The 12,990-nt window shown below is 41.3% G+C and overlaps 2 protein-coding genes across 2 annotated transcripts in view; one reads left to right on the top strand and one right to left on the bottom strand.

Annotated features, from left to right (window-relative positions):
* LOC129818971 (uncharacterized) overlaps positions 1-12,175 on the bottom strand; it is a 30,335-nt gene extending 18,160 nt beyond the window's left edge. The window contains exon 1 of the mRNA XM_055875382.1: positions 11,801-12,175. Within this exon, the coding sequence (XP_055731357.1) occupies positions 11,801-11,831 (31 nt within the window). The 5' untranslated portion in view covers positions 11,832-12,175. The remainder of the gene's footprint in view (positions 1-11,800) is intronic.
* On the top strand, positions 7,248-8,234 carry LOC129818972 (diacylglycerol O-acyltransferase 2-like). Its single transcript, XM_055875383.1, has one exon. It carries the CDS (start codon positions 7,254-7,256, stop codon positions 8,232-8,234), a length of 981 nt encoding a protein of 326 aa, XP_055731358.1. The 5' UTR covers positions 7,248-7,253.
* Positions 12,176-12,990: the final 815 nt, after the last annotated feature.

The raw sequence follows: 12,990 nt of genomic DNA on the forward strand, positions 1-12,990 counted from the left end.
CACCTGTACACGCAACCACACACACACACACACACACACACACACACACACACACACACACACACACACACACACACACACACACACACACACACACACACACATACACACACACACACACACACACACACACACACACACACACACACACACACCCGTACACGCAACCGCTCACACACACACACACACCCGTACACGCATCCGCACACACACACACACACAAACACACATGCACCTGTACACGCACTCGTACACACACACCCGCACACACACACACACACACACACACACACACACACACACACACAAACACACAAACACACATGCACCTGTACACGCACCTGTACACACACACCCGCACACGCACCTGTACACGCAACCGCACACACACACACACACACACACACACACACACACACACACACACACACACACACACACACACACACACACACACACACACGCACGCACGCACATGCACTTGTACTGGCACCCGCACCTGTACACGCACACGCACACACACACACACACACACACCCACAAACAGACAAAAATACTCAGGCATTGAGGTACTGGTGCAATGCAGTAAACAGAGCACAATTCTTTCAGAAACTGGGAAAAGCTGCCAGAAAGAGCGTTAGAACGTTAGAACGGTGGAATATATATTCCTTGACAGGTAGTTCAATTTATGGAGCTACTTCAGTGACGTCCCTCTGAGCGGCTTGGTGTCAATGTCGATGTACCGTAGCTGAGGATTTTGTCGTATAGACTACTGTACAACTCACAACACCTGAGGCTTGAAATTCAAGTCCCTTTCTTGCTTTATTTCTCTCTCTCTCCACTCTCGATCACTTTGCAGAAAAGGGACATTCAAAAGTCCACCATCCAATTCACTTTATCAGCAAGAACTGACTTTTCTGACATTAGAACAAGTGAGCATAAAGCATTACACAGCACATTACAGGAAGCACAATACCAGTCGCACACCATTTAACGTATGAACAGGCCCATCATGGGAAGTACAACGGCTTCTAGATATCAATCTGCAGTTGAATTAATATACACTATAGACCATTACTTAATGGAAACAGTGAATTGGTTCCAAGGATAGCTACAGACATGTGGTTGCTGTTCTGAGAGCACGTACGTATATTCCATATGCCAGGGGTGTTTTATCTGCAGAGTACGGGTGTGAGTGCAGGCTTTTCTTCCAGCCAAGCAGGAAGACATAATTGTCGACTGAAGATAATGATTAGTTCTATGTCAAATCGGATGTGTTGACGCTTGTCTGGAACAAAGCCTGCCCTCCCACCAGCTCTCTGTGGATATAACTCTCAAAAGAGTGATGGGAATGTTGAGGAAACCCTTTTATCCTTTATTGAATAAGAGGGAAGCTGCAAGTACTCCACACTAAAAATCAATGTTCCTAGCTGAATTGTCAAAGAGTCTCTATTGAAACCAATTTACAATTAAGCTTTTTCTTGAACACATTTCCCTCCTTGTTGTATGCACTGTTTATGTCAGTGTCAGAGGGTGATTTGACTGGCTCAGCAGTCTGGTTGTGTAGGTCCTGTCTGTCTTGCTCAACCAACCATGAGCTTCCCCCTACGAACTGAAACAAGAAACCACAGCTAGACCCTGTCTGCAGACACCGTCTTTGGAACGTTAACAAAGTGTTGTTCTTAGAACCTGTTTTTATTTTTTATTTTTCCCCCCTGGGCAGATCATTATTGAAACCAACCATTGTTTGATGGTCAGGCTATGCTGTATCGAAGTTGGTTCCTGCAATACGAACCAAGCATTTCCAAAACAATCCTTAATGTTAGTCAGTGACCTTTAATTCAACCTTATTTTAAGCTGAAGAGAAATATCACCTAACATTCTAAGAACATTCTATGTTTGCTGAGATTCTTCCTCCCAGCCCTGCTGCCTCGGTGGGAAGATTCTCTTCTCTGTGACAGTAGAGGGCTCTTAAACGGTGACATGGTGTCATACAGCCACCATTGTGGGCAGACAGGGATCAGCCGTGTGTCTGTGACATTTGATTAATTGTTCAGCAGTCTTATGGCTTGGGGGTAGAAGCTGTTAAGGAGCCTTTTGGACCAAGACTTGGTGCTCCGGTACTGCTTGCCGTGTGGTACCAGAGAGAACAGTCTATGACTTGGGTGACTGGAGTCTTTGACAATCTTTTGGGCCTCCCTATGACACCGCCTAGTATATAGGTCCTGGATTGCAGGAAGCCTGGTCCCAGTAATGTACTTAGCCATACGCACTACCCTCTGTAGTGCCTTACAGTCAGATGCTGAGCAGTTGTCATACCAGGCGGTGATGCAACCGGTCAGGATGCTCTCGATGGTGCAGCTGTATAACTTTTTGAGGATATGAGGACCCATGCCAAATCATTTCAGTCTCCTGAGGGGGAAAAGGTGTTGTCGTGCCCACTTCACGACTGTCGTGGTGTGTTTGGATCATGATAGTTTGTTGGTGATGTGGACACCAGGGAACTTGAAACTCTCGACCCAATAGGGTCAGCAATAGGGGAGTGATTGCTTCCTACAAGAGCACAAAATGTGTACATTTCTAGACATCTTTGAAAAACAAGTCAGGTAAAGAGCTTTGTCAGGTAAAAATACAGTGTTGTATTTTGAGACAGGCTTGAATAAGCTTAGTAGCCAATAGGCAGAGGGTAGAATAATGTGTCTGATTCTCTGTAATAATGGTATGGGAATAATAATGCATTTTATATTGTAAAGTGGTTTCTTGCATCAAACAACACAACAACAGTGTGTGAATAGTGGATAAACAGGTTAATGTCAAGCCCTGTGTCACGAATGTTTGTAGAATTAACGGACAAAGGCGTAGCGTGCGTAGAGTTCCACATGTTTAATTAAAGAAACTCATCAAAACTAAACGTGAAGTCAAATTCAGTGCACACTGGCAAGTACACAGAAACAAACAAGATCCCACAAAAAAACAGTGGGAAAAGGCTGCCTAAATATGATCCCCAATCAGAGACAACGATAAACAGCTGCCTCTGATTGGGAACCATACCAGGCCAACATAGATGTATAATAACCTAGATAACCCACCCTAGTCACACCCTGACCTAACTAACATAGAGAATAAAAGGCTCTCTATGGTCAGGGCATGACACCCTGCATGTTTTTTTCTCATGGAATGTAGGCCACACATTGGCTGCTGCTGTGGCTGAATGGGTTACAATGGGATGCATGTTTTCCATTGTTTTTGATGGTAGGACACTCAGGAAGGCCTACATTATGATCAAATAGCCACAGTAGCCTACTTGGCCATTGTTAAAACTGTAACTTAAAGTGGGTACAGCCTCAGTGTTCGCATTAAATGTGCCTTTGAAGTTGCACAGAATTTTCACAACATTCAAGTTTGTGCTCAGCAGATCTGAAATCTGCCCTGTGCTGAAAAAAATGAGAAGGAACATTAATAATCAAAAACTGTGTAATATCGAAGATTAACAATAATTTCTGTGTCAAACTATTATGAAACCACAATGCCTTAGAGAAACACAAAAAAGGTTTATATCCATAACATATTCCTATAGGGCCCGATTTAGATTTCCGAAAGTAAGCCTTATCTTACGCACGCCTTTCCTACACACTTCTCTGTAGTTGGTATTCAGACTTACCTTATGAAGGTGCGTAACGGGCTTTGCAGGCATGGTTCCCTTGCACGCGCTGAATAAATGTAATTGAACATCTGAAAACCCTCCCACTTGCCTGCCAACAGATTTTCTTGTGGAGTTTTCATTCAATAGGTTTTTAAGTACATTTATCTTAAGCCATCCCTTTAAATACAGTGTACCTTTTAGTTAGAATTTTGTCTACAGACTTAAAAGAATATATTGAGAGAATGGGTTCAGAATATTAGGGATCAATGAAACAATTAAATATTCGTCTCCGTTTTGGCAGCAGTTGGTAGATGTAAAAAAAATACTCTGATCTTGTAGATTATTTAGGGTTAGGAAAGTATTTTCGAATCATAAAAAACAGGTTTGGAGAGCCCTTACGCACAAAAGAAAGACAACTGTGTTTTGATTCATTCTGAAAATTGCCACATTCAGTTCTTTAACACATGGTAATATTGGAAGATTAGTGTACATAGAATTATAATAGGGAGAATAGTGTACAATAGTAGGCTATACCCTCGTCTATTGCCTGCACTAACCATGGAACTGTGTGATGACACAGTCAAGTATTGTGCCATGCGTCAGGTTCAAACTGCTTGGTCTGCGCTCCGCTTCATAATGATTGAATTAGCCTACATGTCTTTTTTTATATTATCCTCAGCAACAACCACATGGCTGTGACAGCGTTTACAGAGGAAGCAAATGAAGGTAAACTAAACAATGGAATTAAATGGAATTATAATGTAGGCTATACCAACTGAAGGGAACTAACAGTAAATTGAATATGTTTTGTTATTAGGCCTACTGACGGTCGATACCGATAGTGACTAATATTTAACATGATAGAAACAGGAAACAGAGAAAGTCACGGTAGCCTATAATTAAGACATTCGAGGGTGCCCATCCCTGCAAGTTAAAAGGCTGTACAATTTAAATTCTGCACAATGGCACAGCATTTCATAAACTACTGTGGGAAAGTTGATATGTTGATTTGCTTCAGTTTGCTGCCATATGACTGGTTTCACATTTGTCTCCAGCTATTATAAGGTAAAATATATCTAAAATAAGTGTAAATTATATACACAATTCCCTTATCTGAACAGATTTCTCATTTACCTAGCTCTTATCAATAGCTCTTATCAAGTTGGAAAAGACAGTGCATGGAGAATGGTGTAATTTCTATAGGAAAAACATTTGTTGACGCTATTTCCACGTGGAACTGATAGGTTTGCTAGACCTTATTCATGGTACCCTCATGTGTAAAGGTGATGGAATTATTAGGGCATTAAGTCAAGATCAGAATAAGACGTATCTGTAGACACACCTCCACAACACCTTAATTTATTGGACCTGCACACAAAAACAAATAACAGGTGAATAGCATGCAATTCTCAAGCTTAAGTTCAAGGTCAGAATACGCAGAGAGAGAAAAGTGCATAAAAAGGGAATTATGTTCCATTTACGCGTGCTTAACTCCGGTTGGAATCGGGTCCATAGCGAAATGCTTATTAAAATGCAACAGAGGATCTGTGAAAAGGGTACGCCTGGAGACAGACCAACCTGCTGTAGGAACATTTGCTCAAGACATCACAAGGGAACACGGGCAGGGAAGTACAACTTGAAAGACCTTGGAGAGGGACTTAATGCAATATGCCCTGTCAGAGTAATGCAATAATGCTATGTGTGTTCTTGTAGTACATTTTTCCTGTTAGAGGGCATTGTCATGACTGTTGTCAGCAAATTCCTATAACAAAGATTATAAATGGTTTTATTGTTATATTTCATAGTCTCGTATAGGGGTAATAAGCATGTTCATAAATCATGTTTTTTACATTTCAGCAGACACTCTAATCCAGAGCAATTTGGGTTAAGTACCTTGCTCAAGGGCACATCAACAGATGTTTCACCTATTCAGCATGGGGATTCAAACCAGCAACCTTTTGGTTACTGGTCCAATGCTCTTAACCACTACGGTACCTAATAAGAGCACAGTGAAGTGTTATTGTTGTCCTTTCTACTCTTTGTATAGGACAAACCCTTACACAACTGACCATAAGTGCACTTATTAATCACATAGATTCGACTGGGAATGATTGTTAATTGACTACAGCAATAACCGAGCCAGCAAAGATCCATTCCATCGATTTTAACATTTAAAATCAATATGCATTTGGACCGTGAGGGGAGACTTCTGCATTAAGTAATTGATGTTTCATGGGTTAAAATATTCTGCCTTTCCTTGTCTGTGAACTAATGCCACACACACACACACACACACACACACACACACACACACACACACACACACACACACACACACACACACACACACACACACACACACACACACACACACACACACACACACACACACACACACACAGACACACACCTATATCTAGCCACTCCATGCCTCACATTGCCTCGCAATGGTGATGGGTGGGGCTGGGGTGTGGGTGGTGATTGGTGGGGGTGTGGCTGGTGATTGGTGGGGGTGGGGCTGGGGTGTGGCTGGTGTGTGGGTGGTGATGTGGGGGGGTGGGGTGTGGGTGGTGATGGGTGTTGCTGGGGTGGGGCTGGGGTAGGGGTGGTGAAGCGTGGGGGTGGGGCTGAGGAATACAGAGGGGAGGAAATAGAACACACACAAAAAATCTGATATTTTCAATGCCTGCATAAGCGTTTGACGTCAACATTTTTTATTTAACTAGGCAAGTCAGTTAAGAACAAATTCTTATTTACAATGATGACCTACCCCAGCCAAACCCTAACCCGGACGATGCTGGGTCAATTGTGCGCCGCCCTATGGGACTCCCAATTGCCGCCGGGTGTGATACAGCCTGGAATCAATGTTTTAATCACAGCCAATCATGTCAGATTTCAATGCTTGTCCACGCTGAAATATACTTGAGATTGAAACATGACAACTAACTAACATGATTTTCGAAACTTGCCAAGCAGTCCATGCATTGTCTGTCTGCTGTGAGCTGTAACTCGACAGTCTATGGAGTTTAAACCTTTGATTTGACTGCTGATCCGGGAACTCACCAAGGGACATAATCTTCCGCTCCGAGATGTGTTCTCGTAAACAGATTATCTCGAGTTACGATAATAGTATTGTTAATATAGTTACATGAAGACATGGCTAAAGGTCAATCAGATTTGTGAACATAATCCCTAGCTGTATATTGCCACTTTCCATGTTGTCTATTGTCTGTAACTTGTGAGGTGTGGAAACACTTTGTTGCTTTTATGGATTTTGTCTTGTTGCTTTTTGTACTGTCTGTGCGGTTGAAAATTAGCCGGCTGGTTAAAACTGGTACTTTTACTGAAACGTTGATTAATGTGCACTGTCCCTGTAAAAATAAAATAAACTCAAACTATTATCTTGGTGCGCTGTAAATGGTTAAAGACTTTGGACTCTGTCATGTTTATCAAAGTGTTGCGGGAGTGGAAGTGATTGTTATCTGCAGCCTCACTGGAACTGTGATCAAAGTACATTCACACAGGGTACTGGTGCTCTCAGGAAAGTTGCACTTGTTCGCGCAGTCACGCTGTGAACAACTTTGGGAAAAGGACAGAAAAGGTTGAAGGGATGAAGCAAGAAAAGACTCAGAGGAAGGATTTCCTGGAGAATATCAGTGTTCTGCAAGCGGTGCTGACACTCCCCCTCTTTGGTCCGGCTTGTATTGGGTTGATGGTGTACCTTATGTTTACGTCTCTGTGGCTGCTGCCTACTCTCTACTTCATATGGCAGTTAAAGGACCGGCACACACCTGAAAGAGGGGGTAGGAGAACTGCATTTGTGAGAAACTGGAAAGTGTGGAAGCACGTAAGGGACTACTTCCCAATGAAGTTGGTGAAAACGGCGGAGTTGAACCCAAATAAGAACTACATCTTAGGGTGTCATCCTCATGGGGTCTTGAGTCTCGGAGCATTTACTACTTTCACCACGGAGGCCTGTGGCTTTATGGACCTCTTCCCTGGGGTGCGCTCCTGTCTCTGCATCCTGAGTGGCCTCTTCAAGATCCCCCTCTACAGGGAATATGTCATGGCCACAGGTTGTTGTCCAGTCAGCAAGCCCAGTCTCAAGCACCTTCTGTCTAAAAGTGGGAAAGGCAATGCGCTGGTGATTATTATAGGGGGCGCTGCTGAGTCTCTGCTGAGTCTGCCTGGGGTCAACGCTGTAGTTATGAAGCAGAGGAAAGGCTTCGTCAAAGTGGCCCTGGAGTTTGGGGCTGACCTGGTGCCCGTCTACTCGTATGGGGAAAACGATATGTTCCGCCAGGTGATCTTCTCAGAAGGCAGTGTGGGCTGGAGGTTACAGCAACTCTGTAAGAGGATCATGGGATTTGCCCCTTGTCTGTTCATGGGTGAACGCTGGTTATGGATGCCTTACCACTGCCCTGTCACCATTGTCGTGGGTAGTCCTATCCCAGTGCCAAAGAGGCCTTCTCCCACTCAGGAGGAGGTGGACCACTATCATGGCCTATACATGGAGTCCCTGGCCAAGCTCTTCAATGAGCACAAAGTCAGCTGTGGACTCTCAGACAGCCATGAGTTGCTGATCACATAAGCCAATAATTTTGACAATGTGAATGAGGTGATTTGTCATGGTGTCCTTCTGTCTGTACTGTAGCCCACCGATCTCCACAGTGAGTATGTTTACATGCACGGTAATAATTCTATATTAACTGATCATATTGATTATATACTGATTTTGACAGTACTGCGAGTTTGGCAGTAGTCATGATTATCTTAATTGCCGTAAAGTAATAAGCGAAGTAAGCATAAATGGACTAAAATACTTATATTTTTTTGCAATCTTTTGAGTTATCGGGATTCCTTAATCAGAGTTCCTTAATCAGAGTTCCTTAATCAGAGTTCCTGCGGTGTAGTTGATCTGCACATGTGCTTTCATAAGCAGCACGATCCTCCCTCTTTGGCGCATGTGAATTGAATTCATATAATCCGAAAGTATGCATCTAAGAAATAAGTTTCACATACAAACTCTATATTTCCGAAGTCAGAATCAAATAGGCTTCCCAAAAAATGATATGATTGCTGTGATAGGACCTTCTGTGATTGGACCGGTCATTTTCTACATTTCTTTAAGTCCCATCAGGCACCCTTATTATCAGCTGTCCATGTAAACAGGATATTTAGGGAATTCTTTCTTCTTGCAAAGCATAACAATGTTTTAATCAAACTATTATATCAATCAGAGTATTCACAACGATCCTATTATTGAATGCATGTAAACATAATCAGTGAGACTACTCGAATGAAAGCATTCCAACTCAGTATCTGATCCAGCGATGTCCCAATCATTGATCCCTGGATCCACCAAGCTGCCTGGCTAATTGGTGCATAGCTTTGACTGCATTTACTGTAAGAATGAATTCAAGGGGAAAATGTATGTGCTTTATATGTAGCAATAATTTAACCATGAATCTGAATACCTTTAATTAAGATCCACTCAATTTCATAACAAACAGTGATTGATTGTGTGACTTAGGATTTATGAAGAAATACTGTGCTTACATGTTGAGTATAATCAATCAGACTTTGTAGCCACCAGCAGCACCTGAGCAATGTTAATCAGGGATCATAACATTCTTTCAAGTATAACAGTTGACTTTGAATAACTTGCGCAGTAGCGCTGCCGAGTACTGACTATTTGCAATACAGTAATATATTTCTGCTGATATGTATTTTAATAAATTTGGCTTGTGGTGAGGGTTCACTTTGACCACAGGATTTTGCCACAATGTATTCATTTATTTAATCCTTCCTCTGAACTGCGAAGTGGATACAGATAGCTGCAGTGAGAGGTTTTGGACATGAACAGAGTGGGAGTGTCTTTCAGTGCCATGATTCACAAGCTGTAGAGATCTATCATAACATTTCAATATTTCTCTCTCATCACATACACATATTAGGCATACTCTTCTCTACAGGACAAAGTAGTTGTTACCCAACTATCCCAATCATCTTTGACATGGAAAATTAATCTACATTTAACATACACTACCGTTCAAACGATTGGGGTCACTTAGAAATGTCCTTGTTTTTTAAAGAAAAGCACATTTTATGTCCATCAAAATAACATCAAATTAGAAATGCAGTGCAGACATTGTTAATGTTGTAAATGATTATTGTAGCTGGAAACTGCTGATTTTTTTATGGAATATCTATATAGGCGTACAGAGGCTCATTATCAGCAACCATCACTCCTGTGTTCCAATGGCACGTTGTGTTAGCTAATCCAAGTTCATCATTTTAAAAGGCTAATTAATCATTAGGAAACCCTTTTGCAATTATGTTAGCACAGCTGAAAACTGTTGTGCTCATTAAAGAAGCAATAAAACTGGCCTTCTTTAGACTAGTTGAGTATCTGGAGCATCAGCATTTGTGGATTCGATTACGGCTCACAATGGCCAGAAATAAAGCACTTTCTTCTGAAACTCGTCAGTCTATTCTTGTTCTGAGAAATGAAGACTATTCCATGCGAGAAATTGCCAAGAAACTGAAGATCTCGTACAACGCTGTGTACTACTCCCTTTACAGAACAGCGCAAACTGGCTCTAACCAGAATAGAAAGAGGAGTGGGAGGCCCCGGTGCACAACTAAGCAAGAGGACAAGTACATTAGAATGTCTAGTTTGAGAAACAGACACCTCACAAGTCCTCAACTGGCAGCTTCATTAAATAGTACCCGCAAAACACCAGTTCCAACGTCAAAAGTGAAGAGGCGACTCCGGGATGCTAGCCTTCTCGGAAGAGTTCCTCTGTTCAGTGTCTGTGTTCTTTTGCCCATCTTAATCTTTTATTTTTATTGGCCAGTCTGAGATATGGCTTTTTCTTTGCAACTCTGCCTAGAAGGACAGCATCCCGGAGATCATTTATGAAAACCTGCTTCAGAGCCCTCAGGACCTCAGACTGGGGCGAAGATTCACCTTCAAAGGTACTTCAACAAAGTACTGAGTAAAGGTTCTGAATACTTATGCAAATGTATTATTTCAGTTTTGTATTTTTAATACATTTGCAAAAATGTCTAAAAACCTGTTTTTCCTTTGTCATTATGGGGTATTGTGTGTAGATTGATGAGGGTAAAAAGAATTTATTCCATTTTAGAATAAGGCTGTAACATAACAAATTGTGGAAAAAGTCAAGGGGTCTGAATACTTTCCGAATGCACTGTAGACAATGTAAACCATGTTAGCCATTGTGTAGCATTCAGAGTAGAACAAAAGCTGGCTACTCTACCAGACAGCTTAATGTCATGAGTGGTGACAGGTATTAATTATAAATATGATTCTGCCTCAGTGCTGGACCAAATACACATGTTAAAATCTAAATCATTGCAGTTTTCTGTCATCAAAGCACACATACCTAAAAAATACATAGATAGATATAAATATATACTACAGTAGCCTACTGGTATTCAGTATCTTGAAATGTTCTGGCATCTGGTCATACAAAATGCTTGCCTTTATGCAGGTCATCAATAGACGATCAAATAGAAATGATGAATACATAAATCTAAAAACAGACGAAAAAGAATGCCATTTATAATATGCAGAAGATTAATTCAGAAGTCCAGAGGGCTGCACTCCGCAAAGCTATAGGCTATACATATACAGGCTACTGTTAATTAGATTCCCAAGTGGAATTTTATGCAGTAGCCTATGGAAAATGCGACCTCATCAAATCAAGGTGCTTCTAATGAATATTGGAATTAAATATAAAAATTCCCATTTAAAAGTTAGTCACAACAAACAGGCTAACACCCAATGCAACACATAAAACAGATAGCCTAGTCACAGGTATAGGCTACAATATCAAATGTAACGACACATTAATTTAGGTGGCGATTTATCCTTCAGCCTAAAATAACCTATAGTTATAGCCATTTCCTGTTCCACCTACTGAGGTGACCTCACCTCAAGCAGATGCTCAATCTCAATTCACTCAACAAGTGAAAAGCCGATATCGATGCCGACGACCCTGTCACAGGCAATCAGACACTACTGGAGAGTATCTTCTCAATACACAAAACAAACAACGAAATCTTTGAGAAAATAACAGGAAAAATAAGAATATATTCACAACTATTTAGGTGAAAACATTGAGTTTATACCTTTGTCTCCCTGCGAGAACGTCGGATCCATTTCCAGAGTTACACAGGGAACCAGAGGGTTTCGCCCATTCTACCTTCCCCTCTCCCCTTCAATATCAGCACATATTGAAAAGACAAGACAAGGACGAAAAGGAAGAAATGTTGAGAATAAAAGGTTAACTTGGGTCTTCAAAAATGGTAACAATGCAGTCCTCGGTTCAATGAAATTGGCAATGCAGAGAGACTGGCTCCAACCGCTCGGCGCACATCGTTGCGCGTCTGTGTGTGCTAGAGTTGATGGACTCAACTGGTAGAGGAAATCACCGGGTTCCCCCCACACACACTCCATCATACAGCTAGGGAGGGAGGGGCACCCATACTGAATTTGCGCCAGTGATGCGTTTTTTAAATAGATTTTTTCTAGCGCAACAATTGGAAAGTATTGGTCTATTTTTTAAATAGCGAAGAAATATATATTTTTGTTTGTATTTGATTAGGACTATATATTTCTCATTGATAGGCTCCTACTGATATAGGTCTATAAGTCCATGGGAGATGGTAATCAATCAAATACGTGTCTACGATGGAATCAGTGAAATTACGCACAGCTTTTCCAAAATACAGTATGTCAGTCTATTGATATTTTTCGATTGATAAAACACTCTGTCAAAACAATTTTTACACAGTCATGCATTTTCAAATCTACAAAACGGAGGCTTAGATGTAATATTGGACTCAAACCATTTCTGGACACAATAAATCCTCAGGGAGATTATGTCATCAGTATATGTTCTCACAGTGAGTGGGTGAGGCAAATCAATTTCCTGATTTGATATAAAAATATTTACAAGCAACAATCCTCTCATGTAGATATCTACGCAGATGAGAATAGTCTCCAGATATCTTATTCCCATTCTCTCTGTTTAATTATCCATACATTGTGAGTAAAAATAGCATATGAAACAGACACAGGGTTCTCAACTGCACCAGATATACTCTGATAATGGCAGGGTTTGTTTTTTCAATTGAAACATATTTCTATTTGACTTAAATGGCACTCATATCTGAGCTTTCCATTGGTCCTCATAATGAAGAGTGATCATGCAGGGTTGTTTTACTGTTAAAACAACAGTTATGTTTCCTATTAAGGCTACCTAGCTGGGCAGTTTGTGCTTTGATCTGAAATTGCACTACGGTGACCATTAACTAAG

The sequence above is a fragment of the Salvelinus fontinalis genome, chromosome 21 (assembly GCF_029448725.1).
Source record: "Salvelinus fontinalis isolate EN_2023a chromosome 21, ASM2944872v1, whole genome shotgun sequence".
In the NCBI taxonomy this organism is placed as follows: Eukaryota; Metazoa; Chordata; class Actinopteri; order Salmoniformes; family Salmonidae; genus Salvelinus; species Salvelinus fontinalis.

Bases quoted from the DNA above. Each gene is read 5' to 3' on its own strand.
- LOC129818972 (XM_055875383.1), top strand. From the start codon at position 7,254: ATGAAGCAAGAAAAGACTCAGAGGAAGGATTTCCTGGAGAATATCAGT.